The 18,408-nt window shown below is 44.5% G+C and overlaps 2 protein-coding genes across 4 annotated transcripts; one reads left to right on the top strand and one right to left on the bottom strand.

Moving 5' to 3' along the window:
* Window positions 1–128: 128 nt before the first annotated feature.
* RILPL2 (Rab interacting lysosomal protein like 2) lies at window positions 129–5,136 on the top strand. The gene is made up of 4 exons (XM_062589704.1): window positions 129–603; window positions 1,424–1,575; window positions 4,198–4,308; window positions 4,846–5,136. Exons 1-4 carry the CDS (start codon window positions 181–183, stop codon window positions 4,868–4,870), a joined length of 711 nt encoding a protein of 236 aa, XP_062445688.1. The 5' UTR covers window positions 129–180; the 3' UTR covers window positions 4,871–5,136.
* Window positions 3,171–17,223, bottom strand: KMT5A (lysine methyltransferase 5A). 3 transcript variants are annotated; one of them, XM_062589699.1, is made up of 8 exons: window positions 16,995–17,223; window positions 14,664–14,820; window positions 12,792–13,005; window positions 11,869–11,953; window positions 11,457–11,516; window positions 10,115–10,305; window positions 9,131–9,267; window positions 3,171–3,301 (listed from the first exon to the last, which is right to left on the bottom strand). In XM_062589699.1, exons 1-8 carry the CDS (start codon window positions 17,148–17,150, stop codon window positions 3,294–3,296), a joined length of 1,008 nt encoding a protein of 335 aa, XP_062445683.1. In that variant the 5' UTR covers window positions 17,151–17,223; the 3' UTR covers window positions 3,171–3,293. The 3 variants fall into 3 exon arrangements, with proteins under 3 accessions (XP_062445683.1, XP_062445680.1, XP_062445681.1); XM_062589696.1 differs by lacking the exon at window positions 3,171–3,301 and having other exon boundaries at window positions 7,566–9,267; XM_062589697.1 differs by lacking the exons at window positions 3,171–3,301; window positions 11,457–11,516 and having other exon boundaries at window positions 7,566–9,267.
* Window positions 17,224–18,408: the final 1,185 nt, after the last annotated feature.

Raw genomic sequence — 18,408 nt, 5'->3', positions numbered from 1 at the left:
CCGGGCCGAGGGGCCGGTGGCGGGAGCGCGCGGAGGCCGTTACCGTTAGTGCCCCCCCTCCCCCCCCCGCGCGGCTCCGTGGCGCCGCGGGCGGCGGGCTGCCCGTCCCGCCGGCCGAGCCGCCCCCTCCCTCCGGGAAGCGGGCAGGGCCGGACATGCCGCCTCGCCGCGGCCTTCCCCATGGGAACGCCGGGGGGGCCGAGCCGCCCGCAGGCCCCGCCGCCGGCGCCGCCCCGGCCGCCGCGGGAAGGGAGCTGGCGCCGGGCCTCGCCGGGCATGCAGCGCCGCCGGGAGGAGGAGGAGGAGGAGGAAGGCGGCCCGGAGAGCGCGCTGGCCAAGAGCCCCTTCCAGCTGACGGCCGGGGATGTCTACGACATCTCCTCCGTGGTGGGCAGGGACCTGCTGCAGCTGGGCGGCGGCCGCGCCGTGCCCGCCGCCGTGGCGCGGCTGCAGTTCAGGATCGTGCGGGTGCTGGAGATGCTGGAGGCGCTGGTGAGCGGCGGCGGCGGCGCGGCCGAGGAGCGGCTGCGCGCCGAGCGGGACAGCCTGAGGCAGGAGGTGGAGGCGCTGCGGAACCCGGGGCCGCGGGGCAGCGGCCAGCAGGTGGGTCCGGGCCCCCGGCGCGGCTCCCCCGGGCTGGCCCGGCCCGCGCCGCGGCGCTCGGAGGACGCTTTCCCCGCAAAGTCCCCGCAAAACTTTGCTTCCCGTCCCCGAAGAAGGTCCTGAGCCCGTTTGCCCAGCAGAAGCCTGCAGGGTTGTGACAAGTTGCAGCCGTTTCGTTCCTGCGCTCGCTCCTGTTCTGCCGCAGCGGCCTGAACACGCTTGTAGCGCGGCAACGTGCCGTGCTCAGAGAAACCCGCACACGCGGCTGCTCCCCGCGGGGTGCAGGCGCGCAGGTGCATCGCTTTGCTCACGTAAAGACGCACTGAAACTTTGCTGCTTTGCCAGGAAGGCCGATGCGCGTGACTGAAAAAGATGTTACCGCAGAGGCCTTAAATTAGGAAAGGAGTACTCAGGTGCCAGCGTGCTCCGCTACAGAGGCTTGCGGCGTTGTTAGGCAGATTACTCAGCCTCTCTCTCATCACCAGAAAAGCAGTTAATAGCAGTTTCTTTGTAAAGCTAGACTGCAAGCTGTTTGGGACGGAGACTTTGTTTTTAGATGTGGTTGGAGTCTGTCATGACTGGGCCCTGTTCTTGGCTGGGAAATGCATACACTAATATACAAAAAAAAATCATCTTTACATCTTATAAAACTATAATGGAAAATTATAATTGTTATAGTTAACTGCTTGAAAAATTAAGATTGTGATGAACTCACACTTTTCATAACAATTACTATACAGTTACAACATTGATAATTTTTACTGTACGGATGGTCTCTTTCGACAAGTTACAAGATCATGAGCCCCATTTTATTTTACAGCTCAGCCTTGGGCCAGACAAAATGGTAATAGACCTCACAGATCCAAATCGCCCCCGGTTCACATTACAGGAGCTGCGAGAAGTACTGCAAGAGCGTAACCAGCTGAAAGCTCAACTTCTTGTGGTGCAAGAGGAGCTACAGTGCTATAAGAGGTATATCTTGAAGTCAGCAAAGAACAATTTACAACATTTACTTCTTGTCTGGTGAGCTTATCAGATGGGAGTATTGCCTGTTTGAGCACCTAGATTGGACTAGGGATTGTTGAGACTTATGAGAAGAGATATTTGTGCTCCCAAGAGCGTAAAAAGGCACAAAGAAAAATGGGGAACGATGAGGGCTCTATGCAACATAGTTTTAAAACTAAACTCCCTCATTCTGGGAGGGAGAAAAGCCTAACAATTCAGGGAAAGCGTAAGTACAGTTACTATGACTCCACATGCAAGCTGGATTCTCATGCATATACATTCACCAGTGCAATCACAACAGTTGCACACATACTATTGTGAAAAGCCTAGCCACATACCAAAGAGCATGGGGATTTCCATCTCAGCTCTAGTCAAAATCTACTTCCTCCTCCAACTTGGTGTTGTATAGATGAACATATGCTAGTTTATCTACTGTTCCTTTGCCTCTAGAGTACATAAGACATTGATTTAGAAAGAATATTAAACCCTTTCACCATCATTCAGGATGAGCTGGGTTTTTTTTTGTTGTCTTTTTTTTTTTTTTTTGTTGTTTTTTTTAAAAAAAAGCAAGACTGCCAACAGAAAGTTGTGCAAGGTACTTGAATTGTGGGGAAAAAGGCCTTTCAGGGAAGGATCTTTTTAGAAAAGAGCAGCTTAGGAGAATCAATTTGATCCAAAGGATGGGATGCAGGCAGGGTCTTGCTCTTGCTACAGATTGCTTCATCTCCCAGGCTCCGTTCTCGCTCACACCATCTGGTTATACTCTAAGCTCTTTGGGGCAAGAAATTACTTCTTATTCTAAGCACAACATTGCTGATCACATGAGACAGATTAGAGATATCTCCACAACAACTTCTTGCACACAGTAAGTCTGACCTTCGCCTTGTCTGTAATAGTCAGATTAAGGCATGAAGTTAAAGTTGAAGCCAAGAAATCAGTTTACAAACTGCCTGCTCAGCAGGACTTCTCACAACACAACAAAGCACCTACTTCCCTAGCTCAGCTATAAAGTATAGCCTTTGCTATACTGCCATTGGAATGGCTTCTTGCCTTTGATTAACCAGCTGTGTTGCACAGCTTATTACAGGCCAAGTTAAAAATTAACAACATGAATATTTTTAATTTGTGAGTGAATGAGTTAAGTCACGGAACTCTGTACCTAGACTGTGTCACGGCTGCCTTTCAGTTCAAGCAATTCTGTGTGGTAATTTCCTCATACAGTGTTGACAGGGTTAAACCAAAACCCCCTTCCCTTTAAACATGCACATAAAACCTCAATTAGATTGTACAGACATGAAGAGCAGTCATGCAGGCGAAGCGGATAATAGGAACACTTGTTCTAAAATGTCTTGCGTACTTGTGTATATCCAAAATAAGTGATATGTAGCATAAGATATCTGGCATTCTTACAAAGAATAGTTCAGTGAGACTGATTGATGTTTGGGGTTTACTTTTTTTTTAATCAGGATTTTTGAGTAAAAATAGGGTGCAGATATTAGAAATCTGCAGTGTCAGCCAAACAGCTCAGTATTGTTTTTCTCAGAGGAGAATCTGCCCCTAAATCATCCCATGATGCCAGTTGTCTCACCAATTTCTAGGTATTTGCCCACATTTTTGTTTTCAGGGTCCCAACAATGTTGCTTAGCTACTTTCAGCCCTCAGCCACAGCAGTTAGAAGCGTTGATCTATTCAGCTGTTAAGATAAATGAGGTCAGGTTAGGACAGTAAATTGGCATGCTGTGAAAATACAGTGTAATATGCAAGCTGGTGAAATCTAACCCAATTCCAAGCAGAGGAAGCATCCTTCAGTGAAGCTGAAGCCTTTGACTAAAGTAGCTGTTACAGTCTTAGAGAGTATAGCAGCACCAAAGTAGCCTAAGAAAATCTACAGCTCAGCAAAGCCTTTCTTTTTTGGATGGAAAGAGGAAGAGCCACCTGCCTTGCATGGGGCTTAGGAATGTCCCATCTGTTCTCAGTTGTGTAGTATGAGCCTCCATGGCTGTGCTGAAGGTACCATATATCCCTACAAACAGAACTTCACCATTTATTTCTGTCCTTTACTGATACCTTCAGACTTTTGTACAAACTCAATATAGAATTATACTTTCATTTGTGTTGTGACTTAGTGTTCTACCTTTGTAGAGAAGTCAGCTTATTTTCTTAGTGTTCTCATTAAAGCACAGCATAAGCAAAATTATCTTGTACAAGGAAAATAATAACTGTTCAATGTTTCAGACATGTTCAGTTACAAGCACTAGGCCAGGCCATCTCCTAACAAATACTAAACTACAGAAAAGCACACTGACTTCACCCAGCTGACTTCAGAATAGAAACAGGAACTCAAGATCTTCCCTGAATTAGAATCTGAATTCAAAGAGCTCTAACTGCACTGTACATTCCCCTCATTTTGAAGTGCCCTCCTTTGTAGCATTTTTAAGGTGTCTCCTTGTAGCTTGGCTTTCCTCCTGACAGAGGTTCTGCGAACACCCACTGGCCCGCATCACAAGCAGCCTGGTGAAGGGTTTAATGTAGACAGCAATGCCATGCTATGCACAGACCTATGCAAAATAAATCCACTTCTTTTACTAGCGGGATCATCTCACAGAGAAGGGACCAAACTGAGAAACTGGAAACAGAATCCAGTGGCAACAGCCCTGGCACCAGTAAGGACAGCAAAGACAAGACTATCATCAAACGACTGTAAGTATCTCTGCCTCTCTCCTGGCAGAATATGGGAAAAGAGCATGTTTCACACTTAGTGAATGCAAGGACGAATTCTGAACTTTGGTCTAGTTGGCTAGATACCGTTTCTCCCTCTCTCCCTCTCTGTAAGGTTCAAGGCTGATGGAGAAATCCATTGCTTAAAAAAAAAAAAAAAAAAAAAAAAAAAAAAAAAAAAAAAAAACACTCTTCAGGAGAGCAACCTCCACCCAGACAAGCAGGGCTTCATTTTTTTTTTTCCCCAGGAAGAATCACCATTTTAGAACAAAACTATATGAGACTGATGCCTTTGTTGTTAGCACATTAGGACTCTCTGCTGTGGGAACATGCCAGCTGTCCCTGGAGGTTTGTTTACATTGTATGCAAGCAGCTGTATGCAGTGCCCACAAGCTCAGACTGTGTCCTTTAGGTTCCCAAAAATAGCAGAACATGTTGACAGGGTAATCTCACTGCATGGTCCTTGCTCTTCCATTTGTAACCATTGTTTCCTTTCTTCCCCCTTCCCTCCCCCCACAGGTTCTCTTTCAAACATGGAAAATGAACATGAGTGAGAACTTAACCACTTCTGCTCAGAAATGGCACTGTTTAAAGCGTCTAAAGGAGCTGAGAGAAGTCAAGCATTGGAGGCATCACTCTTACTACAGAGAATAAGCAGTCTCATGAATATTGTTTTTGTATATTTTTTCAGAATAGATTCTACTTTTCTTTTTCAGAAACTGTTTTATGACGATCATACTTCTTCCATTTGTTAGATTCCTGCTAGACATTCCTCCATGGAGAGAATAAAGATTTATACAATTTTTTTTATTCTTATTTAAAAGAGCGTATGTACTACCACACATTTATCCTGTCCACTTATCAAAATACTCAGCCTAAGTGATTTCACAAGATAAAAATACTTCATTTTTAAGGGATGTGTCATTCATAAGTGCATTCATAAAGAAAGGCACTGTTCCAGTCACGTGCCCCAGTGATCTTATGCGGAAAGCAATTCTCTCCCTTACGCTAACAGCATCATTTCAAGAAAGTCCCGGAGTTGGTTCTTGTTCCATGTCTCTCTTCACTTTAGATGGGCAATACACAGGCAGCAGGAAGCAGACCTTGTCACTCCCTTAAAGAAAGATGTGACTAGATTGTGACAACTGAACTCACACACAGGGTGGCCCTTTGGGTCAGGCTGAAAGATGCCAGGAGCGTGCAGCAAGGGAAGACAAAGCTGCTGCACCCTGCTCTGCTCACATCAAGAGCTGATGTCATTTCAGACATGTTCAGCCACTTTCTAACTGGAGCAGATGCACCAGACGCTTCACCTTTGACAGCTAGAACTGTTCCTTGATAGATAAGAGTTTCACTTTTCCACAAGTTCTGTTTTGTTTTTCTCATTAAGTGATACAAGCTATGTATTAGCCTGGATAGTGAGATTTTATCGCTAGTGGAAGTAAATAGGGCAAACAGAAGCAGAAGAGATAAGCCTGAAAAATACTAACTAGGTTTCATATCTAGAAAAGCAGAAATTCATTTCAAGAGCATAAACATTTGAACAGACAAAGAAAAGCAATGACAGGAATCAAGACTTTGACCTTACTCTCTTCAGAAATTAAAGCAGCCCCTGAAATCTTTTGATTCCCTCTCATGCTAGCAGCAGGAAGAATGTAGGACACCACACACATCTATGCTCAGCTGTGCAATGCAAATGTGAATACGGCTTTGCAGAAGGTAGAACTACAGCCTCATTTCAGAGAGAATTTGCTAGCAACTGCACATTAGCAAGACATCAAATATGTCCAACCTAGCTAAGGTTACAGTTGACACAGCCACTGCACAGGACTGCTACCATAAGTTTGCCATCTTCAAAATATTAGTAAGCCTTGGCCACAAGTATTTTAGAGCGGGGAAGGAGGGGAGGAATTTACAGTGTTTCAGTATCAGCGATAACGTGTGAAAAGCAAACACTCATGCATCTGCAGCTGTTGGGACACATCTGCAAGCTGAAAAAAGTTTACACATGTTCTTAAACCATTCAGAATAGGAGGCTAGAGTTATCTGGAGACACATTTTCCAAGATGCTTTGAAGAGAGGGTGACCATCGTATGCCTAAAAGCACACTAATCACTCTATTAGATCTTAATGGCACAACTTCAGCTAACAGATTGCACAGACTAAACAGAGCTGTGTCAGAGAACCAGTTTGTCCAAGAGGCATAGAAGATTGCAGTGTAGCTCTAAGCTACCCTTTGGGAATAGCTGAAGATTATAATGAATGCTACAATTATTTTCAATTTACCACTGCATTTTTTTTTAATATAAATCAACTGCTAGCTCTCAGTTCTTGTTGGAATGCTCTCTTACATACTTTAAAACCTTTTTGGATTATTCTTTTTCTCAGAACTATCAAAGCTGCATCCACTCCAGTGTCAAGTGAGCTGCATAGCTTCTCCTTCAAAAAAGGAGCGAATTCCTTGGCTCTAGCTACAACGGAAGAGGCAACAGCCCTCTTAGACCAACCCTGCTGCCTCTGGCAAAGCCACACCAGCCTGATGGAGGCAGCTTAGCCCCCAGCCCAAAGGCATCTTTTCCTCCTAGGGGCTTTACATCTTGCTAGAAAAATAATCCTTCCTATAAGACACAGGTATAAAAATGAAAACTAGGTTTCTGTGAAATGTGTTTTGTTATATATATAGCAACTTCTAGAAAAGTAAAAGATACATACTCAGTGCAACATCAGCTTTATTACCATTTTCTGATGAAGTGCTATTTGATTACCAGTTAAGCTTTTCAGAGTTTTTTTTTTTTAATGAAATCAGGAGAGATCCTCCCACTCTTTCTTTTTTACAAAAGCACTGGTGAAAAACAGAGGTTTTAAGCTATTTGACCTGATAGGAAACAAATAAAGAACAAAAAGAAGCATTTTGATTCCAATTTTGACTTTAGGGAAGCACTCTAGTGGAACCGAATACTGTACACTGCTATAGGGTCTGTTACTGAGACCAGAGGTAAATCAGTGCCAACTCAAGTCAGTCAGCCAAAGAAAAGCTTACCTGTAACTCAGTACATGCAACACAACAGGTGTCCAGTTAATTCTTCAGAAACAGTGGAAACACACAGGCTTTCTCTGCTGAGCCTGCCTTGGGTTAAATGGTAAATAATACTAAGTGTTTAATGCCTAATGAGTTTCACAGCTTGCTTTCAAAATGCTAATGATCTGCAATGGAGAGAGGTACTATAGCAGCCACTTCATCAATAATAAATATATTCTTTATTTTACAGAGACATTGTCTTCAAGTTTTTCATTTTAAAAATACATCACTAAACCACCTCTCTTGCTGCTGGAGCATACAACCAGGATGTTGCTGCTATCTGACCTATCACATAGGCAAGCATGTAAGATTGTCCTATAGGGCATTAACTGGAACAGCAGCAGCCTTCAAGACATGAGAAGCAGAAAACATTAACAGAGCCACACATCCCTTGCTGACATTTTCCAGCAGCAAGCGTGGCTGATGGCTCACAGCCATCTTCATCTACATACATGCCAAGCCTGCCTTGGCAAAAATTCCAACTGGTAAGAATTCATCTTTAACATAAAGGACTTCCATTGTATTGCCCGCCCATATCACAGATTTGGTTCTCCAATAGTAATGTTAAAATCATCTCCTGCAAGATGCTAAGCACTCAACTCTCATTTCAGACAGTGGGACCAGATCATGCTGGACAGACCTACAGGACCAGGCAATAAGGAATCTACTTTCTTCACTGCATAAACTCCATCATTACAGTTTGAAGTTGCACATGAAGATGACTCCTAGTTTTGGAACCACTATGCTCTACTTCAAGCATTCACAGTAAATAAATAGCTTCTGATGCGGCTAATTAACACAGGGAGGTAATAATTTTTCTGGAGAGGGCTTTTTCTTTTGCTTCTTTAAAACCCTCTAGGAGACACCTCCAAGAATCAGCCATCACCTATAAAAAGGTACCATCTCAAACTTTAGAAAATAAGTAATGTCAAAAATTGATTCTCACTGTAATGACTAGATTTTATCTTCACATTTCTAATCAGCATCAACCCAGTTTATCAAAATCCATCCACATTTAATTTCTCTGAAGAAAGCAGCCAGTCTGACCATCCATTCTCCTCAGGGCCAGTGCATTTGAAGTTCCGTGGCCAACATGAGATACAACTCTGGAAAAATTAGATCCCTATGGCAAATTATTTGGGAATGACAGAAACAATAGCATCCATCTCAGAGAAGCCTGCCAGCACTAGGTTTCAAAAAGAAGTCTGACAAGTAGTCAAGCCATTGGATGTAAGAGTCAGAGTACAAAAGTACATCTGCAGTCATAAAGCTAACGCCAAGTTCATCTCCTCATAAAGTGGAGCATGAGTTTTCATTGCAAAAGCAGAAATACAACCCAAGTGATTGAGTTTCAATCTGTGCAAGTCTTTGACTGCATGCCCAGGTGGTACTGGTTACTCCATGCAAAAATGTTCGTGCTTTAGGGAGAGTTTCCTTTCACAATACAAAAATGTTGGCAATCTAAGATCAATTATTCAAGCCTGCCTGCAAACCTGCAATAGATACTTAAATACTGCAAAGCAAAAAGATTTTAAGGAGCTCAAAACACCATAAAGCAGTCCACTAAGCTGAGCGAGGTAAGGATAGGAAAAAAAAATAAATCCATTGACTCTCTGTAGAGCACTCAGTCGAAACAAAAGAAAGTGATGAATTAGTGTTTCAGCCATGGATGAGCTTCAATGGAAGCTTTGCTCCTGTCTCCATAATCGTACAACAGTTCTTCACCTGCTTTAATGTCTCGGGAAGCTACAAGTATGAGATGAGGTACACCATCAATGTCATGAAGCTTTGTTTGACAATTGCCACATTTGCTGTGATTAATCAGTCTTCCCAGACGATTAGTTTCTTTTGTAGCATCGACACTGAAAGAACAAGAACAAAATGCAGGATTGCTACATACCACGCACAAGTCACATTTGCAGACAAAAAACAAAGTGCAAATCACATCAAGAATTGGAAGTCCATGCAAGGCTTGAAAAATGAAGGAAAGAGAACATTACGGAATATTCATATGCCCAAATAGGCAGCACGCACAATGGCAACATAAGGCTAACAACTAAAACAATTCTGGGAGACTTATGGGTTAGCACCAACCCCAGAGAACTGAATGCTGTGGACTATGCTCTTGCTTCCAGAAAGCTCGTGATTGTTCATGAGTAGCAGCAAATCCAGACGTAGAACACCAGAAGGGCTCAACATCTTAAATATCCTTGAAGAAACTTGCATCTAAGGTATGCTATCCACTGAGTAAGCAAGCAAAAGGATACATAACTAGCAAAAGAGCCTTTACTCCCACACAAGGCTGAGAATGCGAAAATAATACATGCCCAGCTTCCAGAAACCTGAATCACAAAGCAGAGCTGCATGTACTCTAGTGCCTCTCGTTGCACAAAGAACTGTTATGGCAGCTATCATTAGGGCATCTAGACTGCATGTCAGATGCTTGGAATATTTGGCTCTTCCAGGTAATTAATACACAGACTAAGCGACCCATGCTCCAGTATACAGTAACTATCATGACACAGGGAGGAAGATAGTTTGAGTAATAACAAAAGAACTGGATTTTCGGGCAAACTAAGCAGCAAACAGAGAGGTAAAGCATGCACATTGGGTGGATGTCAGATACTAGAGAAGGAGGGAGATATCCCTTTAAAAGTTAAGACAAGAAGAGCTTGCCAGTATGTTCTGCTTAAGGCAGGAAAAGCTTACCAGTATGTTTTGCTGAGGTACTGAAAATAGTACATATAGCAGCCTGTGGATGGGTCTTGAGCATACACAGCTTCTCGCTTTTTAGCATCAGTGATCTCTATAAGATCTCCATGATATTCAACTACAAATTCTCCTCGATTAAAGTGTTTAGTAGCAATTACCCCTCTCCCTTTGCCATCAATGTAATCGATCTGTTGAGGTGACAAGAAAATCAGTTAGGAAAGCAGAAACTATTCACATGACTGCAAATATGACATTTACTGGAAAATGAGTATGTGTCAGACTCATCGTTAAAAAAAACGTTATGGCATGATATTTAAGTGCGTTGTTGACAAAGCTGTAGCAGCACAATGCACAGCATTGGGAAAGAAATACAGGATGAGTTTGGGATGCAAATCTACAAGTCACCAGGTATCTTGATAGCAAGTGTTTTTATACAAAGTTTTCTAATAAAAGAATAAAGAATTACATCAAAAAAAAGCATATACATTCAAGAGTTAATCAGTATTTTTAAACTAGCAGCCACCTCTTAACCGAGGAAGTACATTTTTTCATCAAGAGCACTGTCACAATTAGTATGCACAGGATAAAAAGTTAGAGGAACAGAAGAACTGATTACAGAAACAATATTTGCCTCCCACCAGACCAGCATGGTCTACTACTCCTGCCTATCCAAGTAAACTGGGCCACTCTTCCACTCAAGAAAGTTCTCCTGTCATTGTGCTAGGACTAGCTTTATAACTACATGCCACCACTTTAAGAATCACAGCCTTTTGCTTTTTCAGGCACTATTTCTGCTCTAAATTCCAAAAGGGGTGGTCAGAGTATCCCAGAGAGTAAGTAGTTGGTCCCAATAACTAGCATTTACTAACACTGCAAGGAAAATCAGCACACTATTTGTGCAGTGTGCTAACAAACAATCTACAGGGACTGTAAACACACTAATAGCACTTGTTACAAGGCAGACAGTCAGTGAAACATTTACACACATACACTGGTGTTGCCATATATACACACACCAAACAAGACTTCCATATTTAACAGTATTTTTGCAAGCTAACTCAAGACATTAGATACTAAAGGGAGCAAGTACTTTGTGTGGTGTAAAGACTATAAGCCCCCTCAATATTTATAAGAACACACGTTTGTCAGAGTGAAAAGGGAAAGTGTGCCATCCAACATGGGAAGACAAAGTGTGCTCCAATTTTTGCTGCACTTTCATCTTAGTATCAAGGAACTGCAGCAGCTGCAAGACTGAGTGCTTCCACTTTCTGTTTAAAAAGATTAACAGTAAGAGACTGTGTAAATACTATACGGCTACTTAGGTCAGTATTGCAGTTACCTTCATTCCTTCTTCTTTCCCACTTGTAATTAGTTCATCTATTTTCTTCCTTTCCTCAGTCTGCAGAAGAAACAGGATAAAAATAAAGCCACAGTATTGTTGTGCGTTTATTTCATAACTAAGGGGGAATCTATTGACACTTATTTTTCCAAGCCATCCTGTATTTCTAGCAAAACTGAATGGTAAAGAGGCAGATTTCTTCCTAGAGATGTATAAGTAGCAGGATTCCATCCTAAAAGACTTGGATGCTAATTTCAATATTCTAAGAATATTCTTATCTTAACAATACTTCTAGTGCACACTTGCTATTTGCTTTTTGCCAGTGGAAACCATTAACAGATAGTAACACTTTCTCAAGCATTCAACTGACCAGCCACATGGTACATCATGCAATTTTAACAAGGAGCACTACCTGCAACTCAGATTTGCTCTTCCTGGAGCTTCTTCTAACTGGGTAGTAATCTGTCACTTTTCGATTTTGTGTTCTTCCTTGTGTTCTGAGAGATAAGAAAGATATAGAATATGCATATTTCAGGCTGCTTCTGAAATTACACCTGTCTTTGAGATACTTGCAAGAAACTTTCCACTTAGTATTTTGAAAGTTGGTCAGTATGAATCAGTGTTTCTTATCAGTATTCTTCATTCCAAGCCAAAAATCTGTATCTCCTTTCCCTCAACATGCTATTTTCATTATTCCACCACTAATCCTTTAACCAGAAAAAAAAAAAAGATGCCACTGGAAACCCATTGAAGATTACATTTCAAGTCTGACGTACTGTGTGCTTTGCCAGAAAGCCCTCTAAAAGTTAGACCACGAAAGCTGCTTAACAACAAATTCAATAATGTTATGTTACATTAATCATGAAGAAAAAGTATCAGTTCAGCCAGGAAGCCACCAGTTGTAACTGATCTAATACCTTGTTTCTGACAAGGCGCATTCCAATTTGTCCACAGAAAAATAGGCCTTAATGCCTCATTATTTTCCTTTTCTATAGGCAATTGGTAAGTATTTTGTTTGAGGTAAAACACACTAATCTTGCTTACAAGAAAAATAAGAAGTCCTCTGCAATAGGATAGATACTTTGGATGGATATAGATAGTAGACCTATACATTTTGGGTGCTATTTCATATTTTTATACGTACTATTCTTGAAAAAATAGAAAAGTCTTCTTTAAAAATTTGTTTCCCCCATCATCATCCTTTATTTAAAAAAGGCAACAAAACAAGGTTAATTACAGGTCTGATTGTAGCCCCTGAGGGCAAATTGCAGATCAAAGCCTCCTGATACAAGAGAGCACAAAGCAGAGAGACTTACAGTTCCAGAATTCACTTACTTTCTCCTTGGTCCACGTTTTGCTTTAACCATCTTTTTCTGAGCTGGCTTTGCATTGGCCTCATCAGCACACTCTGAAGGCAGAGGTGTATTTTGAGTTTCTGCAGTTTCTTGTCTTTGATCAGAAGAGGGCACTGAATTGCATCCACTTTCTTTATCTTTCTGGTCATCCGGTTTCACAGCACCTTCAATTATATTGCCACCTTTCTTTTTTTCTGGTGACAGGAAAATAAAGTAAGGCTCTGAACTTATGATCATCTATATCAGAGTGCTTTAAATGAATTCCAGTGGTTTCTAGTCCAAGTTTCTAGTTCTGTCAAACAGGAGAAAGAGGAAGGGAATGATGCAGTTTCTTTCTACTAGTACCCAAATAGGCTGTTATTGGACTTTTGACTAGCTGTTTCTACAAACACCAAGTATGATGAGAGGAGTGAACAAAGAAGGGAAAGAATACAACAGAGCACAAGTATTTTGTCATGTTAGGTTTGCTGCTGAAGTTTTCCAAATCAGAACATGGATCACTTTCAATACAGTGCCGGAGATAACTGCAGTCTGCCACTAAGCAGACTTGCATATTAAATCATCAAGTTGCCAAAAATGAATCAACATGCTGCACTGAAGGAGACTGCAAGTCTGTTTGCGTCCTGCATTGCTATGATCAGTAGCTGTAGATGTTCTTGCAAGCAGCCCATACCACATGGGGGAAAGATTCACAGAAGCAAAGGGGCATGCACTAACAAGAAACAGAAAGTTTACCCCCACACATATCACATTTTCTTAGGTTAGGCATATCCTACTTTGACCTGTTAACATCCTCCTTCTCAGCTGACAGAGTGAGAGGCAGATTGATGGATTAAAGCTAAGTAAAAATTGTACGTAAAGCAAGTTACTAGGTTTAACAATCCCACGTCCGGAGACGGATGCTTCGGCCTCACTGCAGGACTCACAGCTACAAGGCCACAGCTGCACTGTGTAACTAGCTAAAATCATCTTCACTTTCTTGTCAAAATAGGGGGGGGGCAAAAGCCCCCAAATTCCCAGAAAAATCTGGCACTGCCAATGCTGAGCAGGAATTAATATAATCGGCATACTAGAAGTATTTGCATCAAAATGATAAAATTACCAAGGTAATTAACAGCTGCACTTAAAAACACAAACCAGCAATTCTTCCATCAACATACGGAACATTCCCATTTCTAGTCACTACAACAAAGCACCTGTGAAACCTAGCAGTCAGCATCCACAGTCTGTGCTCTTTCTCCTCTTTATTTCAACCTTGAAAAAAAAACTAAGAATTGCTTCTCCTTCCACCTTTACTTCATTCATACTAACATTCCTATAGGTTAAGAAAACTAGCAAATCAAATAGTGACTTGACTAATCAAATAGCCTAGCCTGTATAGTCACACAAATACTAAAATGCCAAATGATTTGGCATTTCCTTAATACAAATTGGTATAAAGTATTCAAATTGTAAGATGAACCAGTTTTAACTAATAGAGCAGACAAAAGATTAGCTAAATGGCCAAATGCTGATGCGAAAAAGTGGAACAGTAATGGAATTTCAGGTAGCTTAGGGCATGTTGAATATGTAAGTGTTAGCATTTTGTATCTAGAGAGACAGGACAAACATAGCCAGACCAAAAAAAAATAGGAAAATTTGCCTGGTAAACCAGACAACGGTGACATGATTTTGTAGAGGATGCAGACACCCTCATCTTTGTGGAGTCCCAATCTGTTGATAGAGTTGTGGGATTAGGAAAGCAAGTGGTCAACAGGAGCTCTCTGGCCTCCTTGGCTGCCTTCTCGATTTCAAACTGGAGGAACAAAGCACGTTTCATGAGGCAAGCAAACAGTGCAAAGATCAATCTTACCATCTCCTTTTCTGTAGGTTTCGTTTAGTGTTTTGCCCTGACATTTCACCTCGTGATACATGACAGAGTTCTCCTCTTGAAGTGGAGGGCGAGCACCAGAAGATTTGTTAGTATTCAGGTAGCTGTAGATTTTGGATTGACCAATAAACACATTCTCCTAAAACAGACCCAGAGAAGAATCAGTACATTGCAGACATGCCAGGAATCTCAAGCCAGTATCCACAACATGCTTCAAAGGCCAGGCATTACAGTTAACTGTTCTAATCCAAAATATTGTGTTTTTATTGTACTTTAATGCATTATCCTTGTTACTTTTGCTATTTCTGCTAAATGAAAATGTAACTGGGGTAAGCATTCAAAGAGAACTTACTAATGCAAGCTCTCAGTCCAAGAGCATTTTCATATGAAATGTGGCAGGATGGGATAACCATAATTAACTCCAGCTTTCATCCTGTGCTTTAGAACATGAACTCTGGTGCTAAAAAAATAAAATAAAAAATCCCAAGGTCCTAACAAAGGAGGTAGCCACATAGACTACATGCAAAAAAAAAAAAAAAAAAAAAAAAAAAAGGTAATGTAGCAAAATTGCCCAAGTCAAAAACATACTTCTCATAGTCTAAGAGGTATGAGCTTACCCAAATACATTTGTGAGATGTCAAATGTTACTATGATTAATTACATGCTTTACTGGGCAATGTACAAGCCAGGAATCAGTTGTGCACAGTCTACTTTGAGCGACACTTCATTCTGGCAACACAAATGAGGGACGCCTAGGAGATAAACAATGCTATCTTTTTTACCCATTACACCTCCCAAATAAAATGAAAAAGTTGTTCTTGGCCAAAGAAACACAGTACAGTCCAGGCAAAAAACAGCCTCAGCCAGGAAAACAGCAACACTCTCTGGTACGGTCAAATAACCACAGAGACCTGGGCTTGCACACTGGTTCAAGCTGCGCGAACATCAACAGCAAACAGTATTGGATTTAGCAAAGCTTTGTGGAGTTGTGCCACCTTTGCTTTTACTGTCCTCTGCCATCTCTCAGAGTCTGGTTGCACAGTACATGCAGGGCACAGATTTCAGCTGGTCAGTCTCAGTGACTGGACAAACAGATGCAACTTGGTCAGAAAGAGTTTGTCTTGGCTGCATTTTGATTCAGCTAAAACCAGTTTCAGACATTACAACCCAGTTAAAACAACAAAAACATGCAAAAACTGTTTTTAAAAAGCACACAAAGGTTCCTATACGTTAAGAAAACTAGCAAATCAAATAGTGACTTGACTAACCAAATAACCCAGCCTATATAGTCACACGAACACTAAAAGAGTAAACAAAGCACACAATAGAATAGATAGCATAATTTTAATAATTAACATAATCATGACAGCAATAAACAATGTTATACAATTCACACATAAAATAAAATAACAGCAGTTAAAGGCTCAGATCTAGTCTATGGGAAAGCTCTAGTAAAGATTAAAGTAAAATACCCTGCAAAGAAGCTAGTTGGTTTGACCCTTCTCTCTGCTCCCCCCCCCCCCAAGTATTTGACAGGTCTGCCAAAGGCAATACTTGATCGTTAAAAAAAAAAAAAAAAAAAAAAAAAGACGAGGAGATAAGAATCTAGGAAAACACTGTATTTTAACAAATGGAAGCAGTTAATTCGGCATTGCAAAGTTCTCAGGGGGTTAAATACGGGCATTTTCTGGGGAGAGGGGAGGACAGGAAGAGTCAGCTGCAGCAGTACACCTGTCAGCAAAGCTTTTTGGCTTTGAGCACCCCATTGCCAGGCAGCTAACGGCTATTTTTCCAGCGCGGCTCCCCCCGCTTGCCCCCGGCCTGCCGCTGCGCCCCCGGCACGGCTGGGACGCGGCTGCCACGTCTTTGTCTGTGCCAGGCTCGAGACCCTCAAGAGCGCAGAGCATCTTCGCACAACGGAGCCCATCAAGGGCGGCCGGGGAACCCCGGGGTTTGATGCACCACCCGCGGCTATCTCCAGCGGGGTTCCGGTTGCACAGCGGCTCCCCGGCCGCGGCCAGCTGCCTCTAGCGAGGACGGCGGCGGCGACGCGGAAGCGCCGCCGAGGCCGCGGCGGCGGCGCGCGCTGACAGCGGGGCAGCGCCGCGGGGGCGCACGGAAACAGCCCAACTCCTCCTAAAGTCGGGTGCCCCCCCCTCCCTTTTCCGTGTTATATCGGGAACGGCGGCGGCAGCAGGCGCCCAAGGGAGCCGGGGGCCCCCAGCGCGCTGCTTCGCCCGAACGGCGGGAGGAAGCGGAGGGGACAGCGGGCACCCGGAACCGCCCGCCCCGCTGCGCCCGGGCAGTGCTTACCCCGCCGGCCCGGGGGCGGCCCGGGCCCTTCCTCTCGGCGCTCTCGGGGCTCGCCTCCTCCGCGCCGCCCGCCCCGGCCTTGGGCATGTTCTTCCCTAGGAGCAAGGGGGGAACGGCGGCGCCTGAGCCACGTCCGGCGCGGCCGCCCGCGGTCATCGCCCGGCCGCCGCGGCCTGCGCCATGTTTAAAGGGCTCGATGCGGCAGGGCGAACCGCCGCGGCCCAGCCCCTTCCCGGCGAGCTGCGCACACCGCACGGGGGAGGAGTCCCGCCGGCCCCGGCGCCCCGCGCCTCCCGGGAGGAGCCTCCGCGCCCCCGCCGAGCCCCGCGCGGCCCGGCCCCCACGTGCGCCCCCGCCCACCGAGCGCCGCTGCCCTCCGAGCCGCCCCGCCGCCCCCACCCCGGGCCCACGCCGCCGCCGCCTCCCCGCGCACCTTTAGCCATGATGGCGGCGGCGGCGCGGCCCGGCGCCAAGGAGCCCCCCGCGGCTGGAGCCGCCCGGCCGCCTCCCCCGAGGAGCTGCCCCGCTGCAACCAACTGCCCCGCGGAGAGGCACCGCGCACCCCGCGGCCACCTGATTGGCTTAGCGTGCTGCCGATAACACCTTACGCGCCCCTGATTGGCGCGCGTGGGGGGACATCCCCGCCCTCTCCTTGACACACAGAGACCGCCGCGGCTCCCGGGAACTGTGTTTAAATGTGCGTTCCCTGGCCGCTGATTGGCCCGTGCGAAGGGCAACGGGCGCTCTGATTGGTGGCCCGGGAAGGAACGCCCTTCCGCAGCAGGCCTCGCCACGTGGGTAGGACTCCGCGCTTTCCCGCCGGGAGCGCCGCCGCGGTGCCCGCGCATCTCGCCCCGGGATCAGCAGGATGTACCGCGCTCCCTTCCAAGCAGGCAGTGAGTCCTTCTATGACCCTTCTATACCTCCTCCCTTCTCAATCTCTTTATAGAGCACATGCAGCTGCTTCTCTCTGTCTTCCCTCTCCACAGGGAAATAATAATCTCGGTCCGTCTTGGACGGGTGCTACGTTAGTTACTTTACAGCATGGATCTAAGAGAACTCAGTTCTAGCGAGACTGCAAAACTATGCTATGTGAAATTACTGCTGCTTTCTCCAATGTATAGCTTAAATTTCCCAGGATGAAACTGAAGTCCATTACTTCCATCCTCCTCAAAGTCCTCCTGAACAGATGCTACAGGTTCCATGAGGGTGCTGAGATGCCTGAAGTGATCACCAAGCATCTAGAACCAGGGCAGGTCTGTCCACCCTGAGAGCACTGAGCCAAATTCTGGGTGGTCTCCATCCCACAGTCCCTAACATCCTTGGTGCCCAGATGCAGCTGAACCTCAGAGCAAGATAGACGTCTTCTCAAAGGTAACATGCCTGAGTGTTCAGCTGGACTCAAGCTGGCTCT

This window comes from Rhea pennata, chromosome 17 (assembly GCF_028389875.1).
Source record: "Rhea pennata isolate bPtePen1 chromosome 17, bPtePen1.pri, whole genome shotgun sequence".
In the NCBI taxonomy this organism is placed as follows: Eukaryota; Metazoa; Chordata; class Aves; order Rheiformes; family Rheidae; genus Rhea; species Rhea pennata.
This window is presented reverse-complemented; position numbering and strand designations above follow the sequence as displayed.